Genomic DNA, 19899 nt, shown 5'->3' on the forward strand with positions numbered 1-19899 from the left:
AAGCACTCTTATCACTCAGCTACATTCACAGTCTAAACCTTGTCTTTCTAGTCACTTCTCTACCCAATTAAGTACCTGAGCCAGGTGCCTTGACCTTATCACATTTTACAACTTGTATTCTTTGCACATATCAGGACAAAAGTGATTTACTCACTGCTTCTTAGAGCACTCATTTCCTCATGAGAGGCGTGAATTCATAGTACAACAGATATAAAAACAATAATGGAGGGGCTGGGAAGGTGGCTCAGTGGTAGAGTGTTTGCCTTGTATGCATGAGGCTCTGGGTGCGATTCCTCAGCACCACATAAGCAGAAAAAGCCGGAAGTGGTGTTATGGCTCAACTGGTAGAGTGCTAGCCTTGAGCTGAAGAGCTGAGGGACAGTGCCCAGGCCCAGAGAGTTCAGGTCCTCTAAGTGAGAAAAAAAAAAAAAATGAAGAAGATTTAACTATGTTGTAGGTATCAGAAACAAATGCTCACTGGCTACATTTAGATGTTTTCACCTGATCTCATCATGTTTTTTTTTTGTTTTTGTTGGTCCTGGAGCTTGAACTCAGGACCTGGGCACTATCCTCAAGCTTTTGTGGTCAAAGCCAGTGCTCTCCAAGTCTTGAGCCACAGTGCCATTTTTAGAAATGAGTATCACGGACTTTCCTGCCCAGGCTGGCTTTGAACCTTGATCTTCAGATCTCAGCCTCCTTAGCAGCTAGGATTACAGACGTGAGCCATTGATGAGTTTTAAGTTTCAGGCTGAGTCTGTAGTCTCGTAAGTAATCAGATTCTTTTCTGTAACACAAGACAGAGCCTAGCAGCATGCAGTCATTTTCAAATTTAAGAGCTACTTGTGACATAGACAACGTAGTTAGATCTCCTAACTTTAAAAGAATAAAAATCCAGCTATCCTTCCCTAAACCCTGCAAAGTTCTGCTTTTCCAAAGAAAAGGTTTTCTTCATTGACTTCATGCAGCAGCAAGCTAACAGCTGTCTGAGTCAGGGGAACTGGTTTCCCTGCTTTGGGCTGCAATCTGTGTGGTCAGTTCTTGCTCATTGTGGTCTGTGGTGCTGAATTCTGATTGGCTCACGTTCTGGAGCCCTTCCCCCTCCGCAAACAGCAGCTGCTGTATTTGTTTCTGAGGCATACAGGACCTCATTTTTCCTAACCTAGGTCGCCCTTCCTAGACTGCATTCCAGGAAGCTGATGCAGCCTTGACTCCAAAAGCTCTATCTTGGCCCCATTGGTTTTCACCTTGAGTGGGAGCTGAAGTTCCTTTTCTCAACATCCACAAGTCTCCAAGTAGTAACAAGATGCTGTAGCTCAGCTTACTGCCACCATTCAGTGAGCAAATCCTCTTTAAAGTGTGATTATAGCTAGTAAGAAAAGCAGCTTGAAGACAGGAGGAGAAAGGTCCAATAGGGGACATTTACCGTGTCTCACTGTGCTTGTGCTGGGCAGAGGTGTATCAGAATAAGCTTCAGTGAACTTCAGCCATGAGTCTTGGACCAAGCTTGCCAGCAGCTACCTGTCAGCATATTCCAATAAGTTTATAGCTACATTGCTAGCTCCAGGCCAAACTCTTATGGATAATACTGCTAACAATGGACTCCACTCCCCACCCCTGAGCTTGTCTCTACTTACCATGGGTATCTCCTGAGGGGCAGGCTAGTAAGCCTTACCTAGGCTGGCAAACGGTCTCCAACAGTACAGGCTGTCACTACAGGTTGCTGATCTCACAGGTGCCTGAAAGGGGCAAAGGACAATGTAATACCATTTGTTTGTGTGTGTGCGCACATGTGCATGCTCACACCTACCTGTACAGGGACTTAAAACTCAAAACCTGGGCACTGTGCTTTATTTTTGCTTAAGGCTGGCACTCTACCACTTGAGCCACAGCTCCACCTCTGGCTTTCTGTTGGAGATAAGAGTCCTAGGGGCTTTCTAAACCAGTTAGGTTTGGAACCTCCATTTTTTTTTTTAAATTGTGAAAATACCGTACAGAGGGGTTACAATTGCATGGGTAAGGTAATGAGTACATTTCTTATTTCATTTTTTTCTTTAAGTTGGAGGGCTTGAACTCTGGACCTGGGCGCTGTCCCCGAGCTTTTCAGCTCAAGGCTAGTGCTCTAGCCACAGTGCCACTTCCGGTTTATAGGAGACTAGTCTCATGGAGTTTCCTGCCCGGCTGGCTTTGAACCATGATCCTCAGATCTCAGCCTCCTGAGTAGCTACGATTACAGGCATGAGACTCTTACAGACTTGTGAGACTCTTAATCTCCAATTGACCACTAGAAAACCAGAAGTGGCACAGTGGCTCAAGTGGTAGAGCACTCACCTTAAGCTGAAGAGCTGAGGGACAGCAGCCAGGCCGAGTGTTCAAGCCCCACTACAGATCAAAAAATAAAATAAAATTGAACATGTGAAGACTGGTGTAGTGATCTGTACTATAATCCCGATACTCATGAGATGGGGCAACTGGAGTGCTGTGAGTTGGGGGCTGGCCAGGGCTGAGGAGTAAGACCTACTATCAAACCAACCAACCACAATTAAATGTGGGGCGAGCATCTGCTCACTCTGCCTTCTCAGCATCCTATCCTGTCCCTTTGATAGCATTCATCCTCTCCTTTTGGGAGCACTCCCTTTCCTAGTCCATGTGGCCTCATACTTCGCTGTTCCCTCTTCCTTCAGAGCTTGGCTGGAGGATGCCTTTCCAGTATCCCAGCCTCAGTTAAATGTCACCTTCTTAGAGATCTGCCCTAACCACCAATGTCCAAAGTGGTCAGTGGCCCCAGCATCCTCTCTATTACCCTGCTTTACTTCCTTCCTGATACTTACCTCTCCCAGACTATCTTGGTGGACTGTATGTGAAGTCTTCTTTGATGGAGACTGCAAGTTCTGTGGACCAGGATGGCCTCTGGAGATGCCACTTGGACTTCCTCTACCAGGGACTGTGCCTGGCTACAGGTGTTCCAGGAGCAGCTACTCAATCAGATATCCCTTAAGAAGCCCTTTCCATTGCCTTGTGAGCTGGTGGCCTGTCTCTTTCACACACACACACACACACACACACACACACACGCGCGCGCGCGCGCGCGCGCGCCTGGAACAACCTATCCCTTGCTTCTCCTAAGGCTCTGTTGCTCAAAACCTTAGAAATGGCTGTGGGGAGACAATTGTTATGGCTATTATTATTAGTCAGGTTTCTTTTCAACTGGATTATGACTTAAGAGTCCAAACAAAACCATTATTACAAGTCAGGGTATTTTAAACCTCCATATATATCCCTTCCTTTCTTTTTGAGATACTGGGGTTAGAACTTAGAGCCTTATACTTGCTAGATATCATCTACCACTTGAGACATTCCCCTAATCCCTTTCGCTTCAGTTACTTTTCTGGTAGTCTCATATCCAGGTTTCTTTGAGCAACAAAAGTGTTGGTTTAATAGCTGTATTACAGAACAAATACTGCTGAGCTTTCAACCAAACTAAGTATAGTAAGAAAGCAAAGTTAGGACTGGGTCTGTGGCTCAAGTGGTGAAGCACCTGCCTAGCAAGTTATAGGTCCTGAGTTCAAACCTCAGTGTTATAGTGTGAGAGGGATGGGATGGGGGGGGGGAGGGAAGAAAGCTAAGTTAAATCACAACAGAAAACTAATGGCTATCAAATCTTCCTTGCTGTCCCATCCATCATGGAAAGTCAAATACAAAGGCAGTTTCCATACTAGCAAAATATTTTTATTATTTTTATACTGATAAAACAAGGAAAGTAAAGATTTCTTTTTGGTATATACCATAGTTAAGGGAAATAGAAGAATAAGGGGATTAATAGGATTTTTAAAATGTACTTTTGATGACCATAAAAAGTTAACAATACCACTGTTTGCCATAAAACATTATAGCTCCCCCCAAAACACATATATAAAGGATCATAGTTTTAAAATCTATAAAAGTAAAAAATATACAGTCGGAAGCTCTAACGCTTATTCCATCTTCAATATAAAATTGTAAACATTTATTTACACAAAGCACATGTGTATAACAAAAGTCCGAGCACCCTTTTCTTCTGAGTCCTGGCTCCAGGAAGACGGGGATGTGCACGGAAATGTCTCCTCCCGACTCCCCAAAGCTAGATTCATAAATAAAGCAGTGGGCAGCTCTGTGGGGAGACCCCAAGAATCACATTTTATTGCTATGACACTGCAGCAAGTGAGAAGCCCACTGTTTGTGTAGCCTGGGGCCTAAGGCAGAGTGCTGGGGTTGGCCAAGTGCCGTGCGGATAGAGGCAGGAGGCGGGCAGCAGCTGGGGGAGTCTAGGAGAGGAATGGAGATCCACAACCAGCCTTCAGCCCTATTTTTGGTTGAAAACCTGCTGAAGTCACTCTCTTTCCCTTCAGATTGGGGAATTTTCTAAGAGTGGAGCCTTCACTGGCTTTATAATCAGCCCCCTTCTCTGAGAGCTAAGTGGAGTATCTTGGGAAGGTTGGGAGGGGGCGCAAGGGAAATGGCTATTAGAGAGACTCTGAGGGCCTGAGTGCCCTCAGTGAAAAAGGCACTACTGGCGCAAACTAACTGACAGTGGGTGTTCCACCCTTCCATCCTCTCCAAGTGACTCAGGCTGGTCACATGAGTATTTTCCATGGCTCAATTCTACGATGCCTTGAATTTTCTATCTTGATACTCCAGGGAGATACAGATGGGGTTGTGGTTTCTGCATGCAAGCCACTCCTTTCCCTCCACCATCCTGCATTCAGGGTCTCTCCCTGCACTCACCATCTTGCTTCTTATTCAGGCAAGTGCTCTCTTTCTTGTTCTCCACAAAGAAGCCACACTCCATATTCTATTTTGTGGGTTCTCAGCTCAGTCAAGTCCATTAACTAATAGACCTTCAAAGAGAATCCACTTGAGTTTTTAGAAAGGATGCGTTAGTGTTATAAAACAATCTTTTAAAAGTGCAAGTCATCTGAGGAGGGAGTGGCAGAAGCTGGCAAAGTGGAATTCCTTCTCTTGGGCTGGCCTGCAGCCTTCTTCTCCTAAACCTTTTCAATACTAGGTTCCCTAAGGAATTTTAATGACTCTTTGCCTCCTCCAATGTAGTAAATCACGGCTTCCCATTTTGGCTGGGGGGATGAAAGAGAGGTCATGGGATGGGGTAGAGGAAAGCCATCTGTGCAGAACAGCAATGAACATGCTCCTACCATGTTAAGTACAAGGCGTCAGAGACAACGCACAACATGTTGAGGACTGGACCCCAGAAACTCTCTCTTCGGCATCCAGCCTGGTACAGGGCCTGTGGTTCTCCAGAGTGAGCGAGAAGGACAACACTCCTAGGTGATCATCAGATATGTTCTCACGGCATCCTGCTCCTTTTTGGCATCTGCAGTCACAGCCTGTGCTTAGTTAGGGAATGGTTTCCTAGCAACCCCCCTCCCCTGAAAGCTGACAGAGAGGAAAAAAAAAGGGCTCTAAATCAAAAGGAAAGCTTAGGTCCAATGCCACATAAACAGTATAAACCACCACCTAGCCTAATCTGTTTTAAAACCTTTCTTTAAAAAAAAAATTAAATCTCTTTTATGCTACAAATTGCAAGTAATTCTATTTAAAGTTTCAGTAAAAAACTTATCTCCAGCACAAGGCCAGTAGAGAAACCTTAATGTCAACACAATGGCACAGACTTTCCTAAGCCTGACACTATGGAGTTGCACTGCTGCTACTGTTCATTTTTGGTCATCTGAGTAGGAAGCCACTTGAAATCCTATCCTGCTCTCCTCTCCCAGCACCAGGCAGTGATGCCAGCAGATGGCTGGGGCCAGCCTGATGGACCATAACTGCTAGCCTGGGAGCCCTGCAGATCCTGACTGGAGCTGAGCCTCAGCTGAGACTCATGCTTGCTAGCTCCCTGGGCTATGGGCTTTTGGTCCAAAGCAGTTGCTCCTTCTTGAATCTGAGAACAAAAATATAGGATATGCGAACACTAAAAATACCACAAATCCTCCATTACTGAGACCCTAGAAAGTCGTCCAAGTCATTCATCCACTCCTCGGAAGTCCTGTTCTTCAGCAGAGAGTCGATCAGGTCGGTGTGTCCAGCCACACTTGAGAGCCCACTGCTGCCCGGCTGTCCGCTGTAGGCAAAGGGCAGCTCCTGGCCAGTGGTCCGCACAGGGTAGGCCTGGGCGCAGTGCAGTCCGGTCCGGCCGCTCATCTGGGAGGTGGGGCTCTGGCTGAAAGCCCCTAGCTCAGCCCCTGCTGGGCTCAAGCCAGGCAAGCCCTGCTGGGGGGCTGCCTGGGGAGGTGCAGGTGCAGGGGCACTGGTCCTCTGATGTGTGCTCACGGTGGGCAGCATGGACCCTGCTGCCGCTGCTGAGCTCATGGGGGCCATGGGCCTGCTGGGCATTGCCTGGGAGAACTGCGAACTGGACATTTTCAGGTGGGCCTGCTGCATGTGGAAACCGGAGGCTGCAGTGAAAGGGCTTACATTGCTGTTCCCGGGGGTCTGGCCGCTCAGGTTTGGTATTCCCTGGTGTTGCCATGAGGCATTCTGGCCTCCCATGGCTGCTGACACCCTTGGGACCTGTGGCTTACTTAAACCAGAGGTCAGGGTCCCCTTAGTGTGCTGCTGGGTGAGGCTAGAGCTCCCCAGAGAATTCTGTCCATAAGCAGCTGGTACTGAGGTGTTCTGACCCACGCTGGTCTGCCGTGGAATGTGGGCATGTCCATTGGTGGCCTGTGGAGGGGGCTGGGCAACTAACTGTGTTATGCCAGAAGCCATGCCATAGAGGCTGCTCTGAGGCATGTTCTGGGAGCCAGTGAACTGGGCTACACCCCGGTCCTGCTGGCCTGAGTTGGAGGGGAGGGAGGAAACGGAAGCATGTCCAGGGCCCATTGGCATCAGACTCCCAGGCTGAGGGAACACTCGAGGGCAGCTGGAGTTGGATGGACCCAAGTTGTTCATGCCAGGCACAGTAGCAGAGGATCCTAGAAGACAAAAGACTCTGTCAATCAAGCTGGTATTCCTTGACTGCCACTGTGGAAACACTTCTGATATGAGCTGCTGCCCATCTCCCTGAGGCAAGGAGAACGTCTTAATATCAGACCTCTGAGGATAATGGTAAACTGCCTAGATGAAAGCCCCGGAGCAGGAGGGGCAGAAAGTCTCTCATAGACGGTAATGGAAGCCAGACTCAAAACAGTGACAGGATTTAGAAAGCGGACTGACTCTCCAGGGAGGGAAAGCCAGTCAGCTTGTCCAATTACCTTTCAGATACCCAGCTAAAGTTTTGCTCAGTGGCGACCTATCCTGGGTACTGCGGGTTTCAGTGTGGAGCCATGCCTGAATCTGCCTTTGGGAAGCAAAAGCACCACAGGGTATGAGGAGCAGGCTGCAGAAATGCAGGAGCCTGAAGACTAGGTGACGAGGAAAATTTGGGGAAGATTTCAGAGAGAAGGGAACAAACACTCTGCGGCTTAAAAGTATATTTAGTCTGGGCTGGGAATGTGGCTTAGTGGTAGTGCTTGTCTAGCACGCAGGAAGCCCTGGGTTTGATTCCTTAGTACCACTTTATAAACAGAAAAAGCAGGAAGTGATGCTGTGGCTCAAGTGGTAGACAGAAAAAGCAGGAAGTGATGCTGTGGCTCAGGTGGTAGAGTGCTAACCTTGAGTGAAAGAAGCTCAGGGACAGTGCCCAGGCCCCGAGTTCAAGTTCTAGGACTGGCAAAAAAAAAAAAAAGTGTATTGAGGGCCAGGTACCAATGGCTCGTGCCTATAACCCTAGCTACTCAGGAGGCTGAGATCTGAGGAGCTCAGGTACAAGCTAGCCCTGGCAAAAAGTCCCTGATATTTTCATCTCCAGTTAATCAGAAAAAAGGAGCAAAGTAATAGTGTGAGGACCTGAGTTCAAGCCCCAGTACTCAGGAGATAGACTGAAGGATCAAGATCTAAAGCCAGCCTAGGCAGAAAAGTCTGTGAGAGTCCATTTCCAAAATAAACAGCAAAAAGACAAAGGTATGTCTCATGGTACCGTGCCAACAGTGAGCAAGAAAGTGGAGTGAGCTCCAGGCTCCGAATTCAAGAGGCTGGCTAGGCTGAGTGTGGGAAGGATAAAAATGCTGAGGAAGTTGAGGAAGCACTGGTGACTCATGCTTGTAATCCAAGTTACTCAGGAGGCTGAGATCTGAGGATCAAGGTTCAAAGCCAGCTACAGCAGACAAATCTGAGAGACTCTTCTCTCTAATCAACCAGCAAAAAGCCAAAAGTGGAGTTGAGGCCTAAGTAGTAGAGTAGCAGCCTGGACTGAAAAAGCTAAGCAAGAGCATGAGGTCCTGCATTCAAGCTCCAGTTACCAGCACATGCACACATACACAGATATACACATACAAAAGACTGTCCTGCAACCAGAAATTACTCTGTTTCAAAAGATAGTAAGGCCAGGGACCCAGCAAAAGCATGCCTAGCAGTCTGCCTTTGGGAACCTTTTTTTTTTTCTTTACCGGTCTTGGGCACTATCCCTGAGCCTCTCTATGCTTGAGACAAGCACTCTACCACCTGAGCCACAGTGCCAGAAGCCACTGAGTTTATTGGAAATAGGAGTCTCACAGACTTTCCTGCCTGGGCTGGTTTTGAATCATGATCCTCAGATCTTCCTAAGTAGCTAGGATTGCAGGTGTGAGCCACCAGTGCTCACACCTTAGAAGAATCCTCTTCTGATGTCACAGGGAAACTAAAAATCTAGGCTCCTTGACCGGACCGTTCATTTTGCACCTACTGCAGAGCTAGAAACTCAATTAGCACTGTACAGATCAACAGAGAGCTGAAATGGACTGACAGGTATAGGTCTAGTCCCTGTCTACCATTCCCCCTAGCCCACTCCACTCCAGGCTTACCTGTGAACTGTCCAACCTGTTGTGGGAAGGTGCTTTGTGTTGGGTCTTGGTACTGGGGGGGTGGTCGGGTCAGATGACGCTGAAACTGCTGCTTCTCCTAGAAAATGCCAAGAACAACACAGAATAATAAAACTCATATAAGAAGAAAAGCAAAAACAAATGAGCAGCGGGGGAGGGAGAGAGAAAGAAAAATGAGGGAGGGGGTAACAAGTTAGACAAGAAATGTACTCATTACCTTACTTATGTAACTGTAACCCCCTCTACATCATCTTGACAATAAAATTTAAAACAACAACAGCAACAACAACAAAAAAACGAGCAGCCAGGAGCTGGCGGCTCACATCTATAATTCTAGCTATTCAGAAAGCTGAGCTCTGAAGATTTTGGTTCAAAGCCAGCCTAGGCAAGAAAGACCATGAAAAGTATTATCTCTAAATAACCGCCAAAACAGCAGGAAATACAGCTGTAGATCAAGTGGTAAGAGTGCTAACTTTGAACCTTTACAAAAGCTCAGGGACAGCACCCAACCCCCAAATGAGCAGAGTTAGGTGAGAGAAAAGTAGGTCCAAGTATGTTATTCACAGACAGGCTCCTTCTTGTGTGCCTGTGCCTATGTGTGTGTGTGTGTGTATGTGTGTGTGTGTGCGCGCGCGTGCGTGCCGGTAAACGACAGCCTTTGGTTTGAGTAATGAAAATGTCCTAAAATAGATTATGCTAATGGCTACATAACTCTGAATGTGTTAAAACCCACTGAATTGTACAGTTTAAGTAAATGAAGGATATGCTGTATAAGTGACACCCTAAAAAAGCACGGTTGGTTTTTTTGGTCGGTCATAGGGCTTGAACTCTGGGCCTGGACACTATCCCTCAGCTCTTCAACTCAAGGCAAGCGCTCTACCACTTGGGCCACAGAGCCACTTCTGGCTTTCTGGTGGTTTATTAGAGAAAAGGGTCTCATGGCCTTTCCTGCCCTGGCTGGCTGTGAACCCCAATACTCAGATCTCAGCCTCCTGAGTAGTAATCCTAGCTTACAGGCATGAGCCACCAGCACCCAGCTAGTTTTTTTTAAGGTAGAATTAAAGCAGTAATCTCCACAAAACAAATTCACTCTTGGGAGCTGGGTCCCAAGTCTCAAAAAGGCATAATTTAAAATCCTGCCAACTATCAGTACTGTACCTGGTACCCAGGGAAATAGACTGTGCATCCCAATCCTATAACCCCAGCACCACAGGGAGGGACATGTTCTTCACCCTTCACCTCTTGCTTCTATCAGACTTTCCATTCACAATGAAGCTGAGCTGCACAGTGACTAACGAAGTTCAGTGGTTTGCAAGCTGCTAACCAGAAAGATGGGAAAAGGTCCCTTATACAGACAGTTTTAGTCAGAGATTCTGCCTTCACTAATGCTCAGTGACATGGGTGGCTTCCAACATAAGCCACTTCTGAGAAATGCCATACTACTGAAAAGGAGACTTGAAAGGACAAAGGACTATGGCAGCAGGCATGCAAACGTGTTAGTACAAATACATAGACACAAATGGAGCCTGTGTGGTCTTTCCAGGTTTCTCATCACCTGCTCTGCCAGCAGGTGCTGTTGCCTCTGCAGAAATTGCTGCTGCTGCTGCTGCAGATGCTTCTGCTGTTGCTCCCTCTGTTTCTGCTGGTCCAAGAGCAATTGATGTTGCTTCATTACAGCCACCTGCTGCTGGTTGCTGAGATATGGGGAATTGCTATGAGTGCTGGCCACAGACACAGCAGGTGGCTGGGTCCCCACACTGGTGGCTTGGGCTGGCCCTGAGACGCTGGGAGGATTCTGCTCCTGTCAACACAGATAAAACCATGCCGTGAAGTGGGAGAGCTGCCAGGTGACCTTCACCCAGTGAGTGCCTTCTTCAAGGTTCTTTTGTAATGGTGAATCTCTACTTCCCTGACCTCCCATAGCTATCTAGTGGGCTGAATGGAAACTAAAACCTATGCTACTCAACAAACAACTTGATAGTGTTAGCTTGCTCTGTATGGTTCACCAGCATTACAGATGTGATTTTACACTAAGCCAACTTAAGCAAGATAAATAAAAACCTGTTGTTGAAGTGTTTGACTGCAGAAGGGGATCTGGTGGATGGAAATGCCACATGCTGACGGTGTGCATCTGGCCTTTGGGCTATCTCCAAACAGCCTGAAATTATATGTACAGAGTTCCAGCATTGTTCTGGAAACAGACTTACTTTTGTCATGTTTGTGTTAAAAAAAATCTATCTATCTATCTATCTATCTATCTATCTATCTATCTATCTATCTATCTATCTATCTATCTATCTATCTATCTATCTATCTATCTATCTATCTATTTATCCATCTATCTATAGATATATCTAAGGTGCTGTGGTTCATGCCTATAATCTGAGCTACTAAGGAGCTGAGATCTCAGGATGGATATTTAAAGCTAGCCCAGGATGATAAAACTGTTAAGGCTCTTATTTCCAATTAATAACCAAAAAGCCAGAAGTGGAGGTATGGCTCAAGTGTTAGACTACCAGTCATGAACGAAAAAGCCAAGTAAGAGTGAGAGGCCCAGAGTTCGAGCCCCAGAATCAGCATCAAAGCAACAACAAAAACCAAACCAACTATGTATCAATGAGAACTGTATCAGATACATGGGCTACCACAATATGATGCCAACATCATTATTTACAATTAGAAAAACTGAGAAAACAAGAAAAAGGACAAAAAGCAATTTTATGTACACAAGTTCAACTTTTTGAGCTCCTTTGTGGTTCTTATTTGTTTGAGTATGTAATTTTAGATCAACTGCAACATTGTAATGTCCACCACTGTGGAAGATGCAGAGCTCTGGGGAGCCTCTGTAAAGTGCAAAGTACTTGGACACCACTGAAGTTAGCACCATGCCGCTCTCTGGTCTACAGGTCATGTTTAATGGTATCTGATGGGTTTGTTTGTTTTTTGCCTGCTTCTGTTTTTTTTTTTTTTTTTGGGGGGGGGGTGTCAGTCTTAGGGCTTGAACTCAGAGCCTGCGCACTGTCCCTGGGCACTTTTGCTCAAGGCTAGCACTCTACCACTTTGAGCCACATCTCCACTTCTGGTTTTCTAGTGGCTAGTTGGAGATAAGGGTCTCATGGACTTTTCCTGCCTGGGCTAGCTTTGAACCAACATTCTTAGATCTCAGCCTCTTAAGAAGTTTGGATTACAAGCATGAGCCAAGGAGGATTTTTTTTTCTTTTTTGAGACAATATCTTATTATATACCCCAGGTTGGTCTCCACCTTAAAATCCTCCTGCCTTAGTCTCCTGAGTAGCTTGGACTTCGGTGGATACTACCCACATGGCTCAAAGATTGAACACAGATCTGAAAGGTGATCCCCCCCCGCCCCGCCCCAGAGCCTCTAAAAACCACCTAAAATGTGTGTATTACCTCCAAAGCACAGCTACTACGTGACACGACAGGGACATTGGACTAAGTGAGATGATTTTGCAAATGTTTGTGTAGTTAAAAATCAAGTTATAAGGCTGGGAATGTGGCCCAAGTGGAAGAGGGCTAGCCTTGAGCAAAAGCACGAGGACAGTGCCTAGGCCCTGAGTTCAAGGCCCAGCACTGGCAAAAAAAAAAAAAAAAGAAAGAAAAGAAAAAGAAAAAAGAAAGAGAAAGAAAAAAAATCAAGTTATATTAGAGAATTTTATTTATTTTGTTTTTCATCAGTCGTGGGGCCTGAACTCTGGGCCTGGACTCTGTCCCTCAGCTCTTCAGCTCAAGGCTGAAGTGGTAGAGCACTACCACTTGAGCCACAGTACCACTTCTGGCTTTTTCCTGCTTATGTGGTGCTGAGGAATTGAACTCAGGGCCTCATGCAGGCAAGGCAAGCATTCTACCACTGAGTCAACTTCCCAGCTCTCATGTACTGAAAACAGTAACTAGTGTACTTTGCATTTTTATTCCCATAGAATTCAAAGGCTGGCAGCAGCTGCTTCTTCCTTACTTGAGCCCAATGCAGTACATTACCTCATTGGTACCTGCAACAGAGAATAGCAAAGATGCCAGGCACTTACCTGGCCAGGTGGAACCAGTGAGCGGAAGGGCATGTTTCCTGGCTTTGGTTTCATCAGAAACAAGGGGTTCTGCTCGTTATTCAGATGAGGCAGCTGCTGGGGAAGATAGGCCATCAAGGCTGGCTTGTTCTGGCCAGACCCTGGGCCACTTTGCCCACAGTCTGCTTTGTAATGAGAAAGGGGTTTTGTATTGCCGTAGTCCAGCACTGACCCTTGATTATTCACGGCATTCTGATTCAAGCTGTTCGGGGACTGGTGACTCAGTAGGTTCACATGGCTGGGCTGGAGGTAGGGGGCTCCAGGCCGAGGGGAACTCTTGGTCACACTAGACATCATGATCAGTTTGGAGTTGGAGAAGTCTTGCTTATAGCCAGGAGGACTAGAAGACTTCTCCATGGGATAAGGGACATCTAAAGGATTGTGGGAGGGTCCTGCCTGCTGCCATGTGGACATCTGGCCTGGGGCAGGGGCTGGGGCAGCTTGCTGTGGGTTCTGGAGCATTTGTTCACGCTTCTGCTTGGCAGCAATCTGCTGGAGCTGGTGGGCAGAAGAAAGCTCTGAGGTTCCTCCAGGGCCCTGGCTGGGCAACACCACACTTGGGAGGGCTCTTTGTGAATTCTGGGCCTGGGCTGATGCCAGCATCAGGTTGGAACCAGGACTGTCTGCCCCAGGCTGACCAGAGTTGTGAAACAGGGACTGAGAGCCCCCAATGGTGGAAGAGTCTGTGCTCACAGGGGCAGATGAAGGTGCCAGAAAGGTCTGTCCTGCAGACCCAGCCCTTACTTGTGGCGAGCCTAACTGTTCTTGCTCAAAAGCTGCTGGAGAGAATTCTGTCTTAATATTAATGTCCTGGACCAATGGGGGTTGTATGGCAGAGCCAGAAGGTTCAGGATCCTTCTTCTCCTCGAAGTCCTCAGTAAACAGGTCTTTCATGTCCTCATCAGGCACTGACCTGTTCAATTCCTCAATGAGTTCCTTCCACTCCTGCTCATTAAGATTGAGGTCAGGCATGAGGTTGCTCTGCGATATGGACCCCCCTGCCCCGGTAATCATGCATGGCAGGTCATCGACAGGTTCTTGCTTTAGTTCTTTATTCAGGTTCAGAGGAAATGACTCGCTGGGGTTGCTGCCTCCATTCAAATGGAGGCTTGAGTCTGCCAGACACTTTTTGTTGATGGAGTCTAGCCCCAGGGAGTGCTTCCCACTGGATTGCAGGACATCTCCCCCAGAAGGCTTGTCAGGCTGACCAAGGGGTGAGGCTGGAGGTAGTCCATTAGCAGACACAGGGACACCCAGAGGTGCTTCCCTGCGGGTCTTCTTATGTCCAGGAAAGAGGTCTCCATAGCCATTTTGTTGATCACCATTCTGAGGGGAGGCAGCACTGTCAAGATTCCTCTTCACTGTATCATGAAGATGCTGAAAAATATGGAAAAAACAGACTTAGGTATACAAGATCATGTCTTGGGCTCCTCTGCTCCCAACAAGACTTAGACTAGGGGGTCCACCGCCTTGCAATGCTCTCCTGTGGGTGTACTACCCTCACTTCTGGGACCCCACACCACCTCATTTCCACTTATGGCACTGATTCTCCAGGCCTATGCCTGGTCAGTCAAAAACTTGACATCCCAGAGCTCAGTGGTGAGCTTTTGCAGCCGTCTCTTTTCGCAGGATACAGCTTGATGCTGCCGAGGCCACTTAGTTTTGAGGGTCTTCCCAGTAACAGATCTAAAGAAAAACCAGAGGATACGTCTATAATTTTGCAGATATGTCTTTGTAACCATCTCAGCCAAGTGCCAGTGACTCACACCTGTAATTCCTAGCTACTCAGGAGGCTGAGATCTGAGGACCGTAGTTCAAAGCCAGCCTGGCAGGAACATCCTGGAGACACTTACCTCCAATAGCCACAAGAAAACTGGAAGTGGTGCTGTGGCTCAGGTGGTAGAGAACTAGCCTTGAGCTGAAGACAAGGACAGCGCTCAGGCTCAGAGTTCAAGCCCCGCAATCCCCCTTCCTTCCTCCCAAAAAAGTCTTTAAGGGCTGTGGGGAATATAGAGACTCTTCATTGGCTTCTGGTCTCCTAGAGCTTGGGGCAAACCAAAAATAATAAGGCAAATGCCCTATGCAAGCGGTATAGTAATAGAAAGCTGTGAGCTCAGGGCAGGAATTACACAAGGGAAAATGGCAGTAGGATGGAAAGGAGAAAGGTAATATCTATACATACTTCCCCAGCTGACAGGATATGACTCCACCAGTGTCCACAGAAGGTGCCTCCACTCAGTCCCCTTCTAACGTTTACTTTTATTACATTTTGTTTCCCATTCTCCTTTACCCTCTCTCCTTCCCACCAATTCTAAACATCTGTGGTGTGGTATTAAAAATGTTCCAGCCTAGTATAATGGCATACAGCAAGCTGAGACTGGAGGATTGTGAGATCTAGGAAAGCCTGGGCTACAGAGTGAAATTGTCTCAATAAAAAACAATTGTTGGGGCTGGGAAGGTGGCTCAGTGGTAGAGCGCTTGCCTTGCAAGCCTGAGGCCCTGGGCACCACATAAGCAAAAGAAAAAAAAGCCGGAAGTGGCGCTGTGGCTCAAGTGGTAGAGCGCTAGCCTTGAGCTGAAGAGCTGAGGGACAGCGCCCAGGCCCAGAGTTCAAGCCCCACGACCGGACCCAAAAAAAAAAAAAAAACAATTGTTAAAAATAAGAATAGGGCTGGGAAGGTGGCTCAGTGGTAGAGCGCTTGCCTTGCATGCATGAGGCCGTGGGGTATGATTCCTCAGCACTACCATAAGCAGAAAAAGCTGGAAGTGGCGCTGTGGCTCAAGTGGTAGAGCCAGCCCTAACCTTGAGCTGAAGAGCTGAGGGACAACAGCGTCCAGGCCCAGAGTTCAGGCCCCACAACCAACAAAATAAATAAATAAATAACATAAAAATAAAGGAGCTAGGCACTGGAAGCTTACTCCGGTAATCTTACGTATTCAGGAGGCTGAGATATGAGGATTAGTTTGAAGCAAGCTTAAGCAACTAAGTCCACTAAGAATCTAATTTTCAATTAATCAGCAAAAAGCAGACAGTACATGTATGGCTCAAGTGGCAGGATGTCATCCTTGAGGACAAAAAAACAAGAAAAGCTTGAGGCCCTGATTTCAAGCTCTAGTATTAGCATACGGGGGGAAAAAGGTTCTAAATAAAGACTCCTAATTATTATCTCTAAACAGATTTCAGAGGAGTTGGAGGTGACATGTGGCAATCTGTGCATTGTGTCCTCTGGCTGCATAAGAGGGAAAACAGCTTTAATAACCCACAGTAGCCCTGGAGGCTGAGTACAGGTGCTCTCCTGCCCCAGGTCTGTGCGTGGCAGACATCTTTGTCCAAATTGTAATACTGTCTTTACTTTTGCCAACCATATCACATTTTCTTATTTCTTAACTATAAAAGCTGACTGTACAGAGCTCTAAAAATCCCAGCCAAGCCTTTCTTTAAATCCATATATGGGTGCCTAAGTTGGTCTTAGGAATGCCTGACCAAAGGAACTGTAGGGTAGAGGTAAGCAACACAGTCCTTGCATTCAATTTAAGAACCAGGATGTCTGCTTTGCTGTCAAGCAGGTTTTTCGGCTCCCTACTGCCACCTAGGGTCAGGAGAGAGAAGGAATCATGCCCCTAAAGCATGTTTTCATAAAACCCATGCCGTTTTTTTTAGAGAATGTAAATTCATCCCCATTTAATAGATCAGAGAAATAAAAATAAGTTGCGGGGCTGGGAAGGTGGCTCAGTGGTGGAGTGCTTGCCTTGCATGCATGAGGCCCTGGGTTCGATTCCTCAGCACCACATAAACAAAAAGAAAAAAGCCGGAAGTGGCGCTGTGGCTCAAGTGGTAGAGTGCTAGCCTTGAGCTGAAGAGCTGAGGGATAGCGCCCAGGCCCAGAGTTCAGGCCCCATGACCGGACCCCCCCCCAAAAAAAGTTGCTAATATTTATTCATTCTTTCTCCTTGACACACGATCTCATTACATGTAGCCCAGGCTGTCCTCAAATTCTTTTTTTTTTTTTTGGGGGGGGGGGTTCTAGTTGTAGGGCCTGAACTCTGGGCCTGGGCGCTGTCCCTCAGCTCTTCAGCTCAAGACTAGCGCTCTACCACTTGAGCCACAGTGCCACTTCTGGCTTTTTTTCTTTTTGCTTATGTGGTGCTGAGGAATTGAACCCAGGGTCTCAGGCATGCAAGGCAAGCGCTCTACCACTGAGCCACCTTCCCAGCCCCTGTCCTCAAATTCTGTTAGGGTTACAGATGTGAACTGCCACACTGGGCTATAATATTTCTCTTAGTCCACAGAGCCAGGTCTGAGCTGGTCTGTAAACACAAGAGCTGTTTTCCATTTTCCTAAGGGGGAAGATGGAAACTTCAGGGGTCAAGGCATTTGATGAGTCAGCTGGCTGTCCCAGATTAGAAACAGAATCCCTCTTTGCCCTAACAATTATAAAACCTACCACTCCCTCTTTCAATAGCCACATGAAAACAGCTGCAAAGAGTTCCAAAGGAACAACTCAGTTTCGCAATACTGGTTGCTTTTAGCCAAAGGAAACACTGGACCTCACTCTCAACTCCTCACAAAATTTCGCTGGAATGGTGTAGGCGGCATGGGGAGTGTGGAGTGTAGAGGGTGGAATGTGGTAGTCCTGGCAGATCTGTAAGCCTTGGACATTACAGGAGTCACTGGTATGTGCAGGGCATGTAAGGGAAGCAAAGTTGAGTTAATCTTGGAGCCTAATCTCCAGGCATTCATAATGGAAATGGCAAAACAGCCAGGCACTGATGGCTCATGCTTACTTACAATCTCAACTACTCAGAAGGCTGAGATCTGAGATTGCAGACTTTTATCTCCAAATAACCACCAAAAAGCTGAAAGTGGAGTTATGGCTCAAATGGTAGAGTGCTAGCCTTGAGCAAAAAAAGATCAGGGAGGGCACACAGGCCTCAAACTCAAGCCCCAGCGCACATGCATCTCACATACACACACACACACACACACACACGCACGCACACGCACGCACACACTCCATTCTTAGTTTACTCACATTTGGATTCAATACACTATATCTGATTGATACATTCTTAAGACTCTTTGCACAGTTCTCTTATGCTCTCCTTTCCCCCTTTTGCCACTAATTTGACTGATTAGTCATGTGTCCTGCAGAATTTCTTGCTCTCACAAGCAAACTGATTACATCTCCATATCCTTTACTAGTTTTTTTTTTTTGTAACCCCAAACACTTCTTGTACACTGGTAGTAAGGCTTGATCCCTGAGGTTTGAAGGCAGACACAAACACTAGGTGTGGGGGGTTTTGTTTGTGTTCTAGTATGGGAGTTTCAACTCGAGGCCTAGCACTTGCTAAGCAAACACTCTACCACTTGAACATTTTTCACAAAGTTCCCAATGACTGTGAGGTGAATGGATTTCAGGATGGGTGTTTATAGGCAGGGTGACAAAGTAGAAAACTGCTCAAATAGTTTTGTTTTTTTTTTTTTCGTCAGTCATGGGGCCAGAACTCTGAGCTGTCCCTCAGCTCTTCAGCTCAAGGCTAGCGCTCTACCACTTGAGCCACAGCACCACTTCCGGCTTTTCCTGCTTATGTGGTGCTGAGCAATCGAACCCAGGACCCTCATGCATGCCAGGCAAGCACTCTACCACCTACCCAGCCCTCAGTTTTTAAGAGAGATGAAGACCCCAGTGTGGGAATGCAAAAGAGAGAGGTTTTAGAGTTTGGTAGAAGAAAATTCAGCAGATACATTTATCTTAGGGATGAAGAAAGGCTATTCTATCTAGTTTGAATGCATGGGTAAGACAGGAAATAAAAGGAAGGGTTTTCTTATAGGTGGTTGGGGTCTGAGTTCTACTTCAGCCATGAAGAAATGACTGTGAGACATCCAGGTCATGTCTAAAAGGCAGTGAGTAATCCTGAGTTGGAGCTCTGTGGAAAGACACCATTAGGAAGGAATGAGCTGGAACCATGAATAGCAGATCTGATCACTCAGAAAGGTAGAATCCAGCCAGGGGGCAAGTGAAGAACCCATGATAAAAACAGAGCACAAGGCAGACTGATGATTTAATGCATCAAAAAGGTCCAGAAAAGTAACTACTGAACATTTTCCGTGGGTCTGGCAACTAAAGGATCACTGATGACACTACCCTAAGCAATGTTACTCAGCAAAGTTACATTTCAGCGTAAATTCTCTTCACCCGAGAAGTGCCTGGAAGGTGAGTCCATAGAGACAATATGAGTGGATCATTCTTTTTTTTTTTTTTGCCAATCTTGGGGCTTGAACTCAGGGCCTGGGCGCTGTCCCTCAGCTCTTCAGCTCAAGGCGAGCGCTCTACCACTTGAGCTACAGCACCACTTCCGGTTTTCTGGTGGTTTATTGGAGATAGGAGTCTCACGGTCTCTCCTGCCCGGGCTGGCTTTGAACCGAGATCCTCAGATCTCAGCCTCCTGAGTAGCTAGGATGACAGGCGTGAGCCACCAGCGCCCAGCCCCTGAGCTTCTTTTTGCTCCAGGTTAGCACTCTACCACTTGAGCCACGGCGCCACTTCCAGCCTTTTCTTATGTAGTAGTAAGGAATAGAATCCAGGGCTTCATGCTAGGCAAGCATTCTACCATTAAGCCACATTCCCAGCCCCTGGATCATTCTTTCCTAAGTTTAGTTTAAACAGGAGACAAAGAAGACAAACACATTAGTGTTTGCCTAGGTCTGGAGGGAAGTGAAAGGGCTGATGGGTGACAGCTAAAGGACATGGGCTTTCTTTCTGAGATGATAAAAATGTTCTGCAATTGAATGTGCTACAACTCTGAATGTACTAAACTCCACACCTAGCAATGTTCTACTTTCCTTCTTTTAGAGCTTCATCAAAGATGGGTCTCTACTTTGTCATATTTATCAAGGTAACCTCCTGATTCTTTTTTTTTTTTTTTTT

General features: G+C 46.7%; 1 protein-coding gene across 1 annotated transcript in view; it reads right to left on the reverse strand.

The window, feature by feature from the left end:
* Window positions 1–3704: 3704 nt before the first annotated feature.
* Maml1 (mastermind-like 1 (Drosophila)) overlaps window positions 3705–19899 on the reverse strand; it is a 37419-nt gene continuing 21224 nt past the window's right edge. Inside the window, exons 2-5 of the mRNA XM_013031011.1 lie at window positions 12932–14347; window positions 10444–10689; window positions 8871–8967; window positions 3705–6965 (exon numbers count right to left, since the gene is read on the reverse strand). Of these exons, the coding sequence (XP_012886465.1) occupies window positions 5986–6965; window positions 8871–8967; window positions 10444–10689; window positions 12932–14347 (2739 nt within the window). The 3' untranslated portion in view covers window positions 3705–5985. The remainder of the gene's footprint in view (window positions 6966–8870; window positions 8968–10443; window positions 10690–12931; window positions 14348–19899) is intronic.

The sequence above is a fragment of the Dipodomys ordii genome, unplaced genomic scaffold, assembly GCF_000151885.1.
Source record: "Dipodomys ordii isolate 6190 unplaced genomic scaffold, Dord_2.0 Scaffold135, whole genome shotgun sequence".
NCBI lineage: Eukaryota > Metazoa > Chordata > Mammalia > Rodentia > Heteromyidae > Dipodomys > Dipodomys ordii.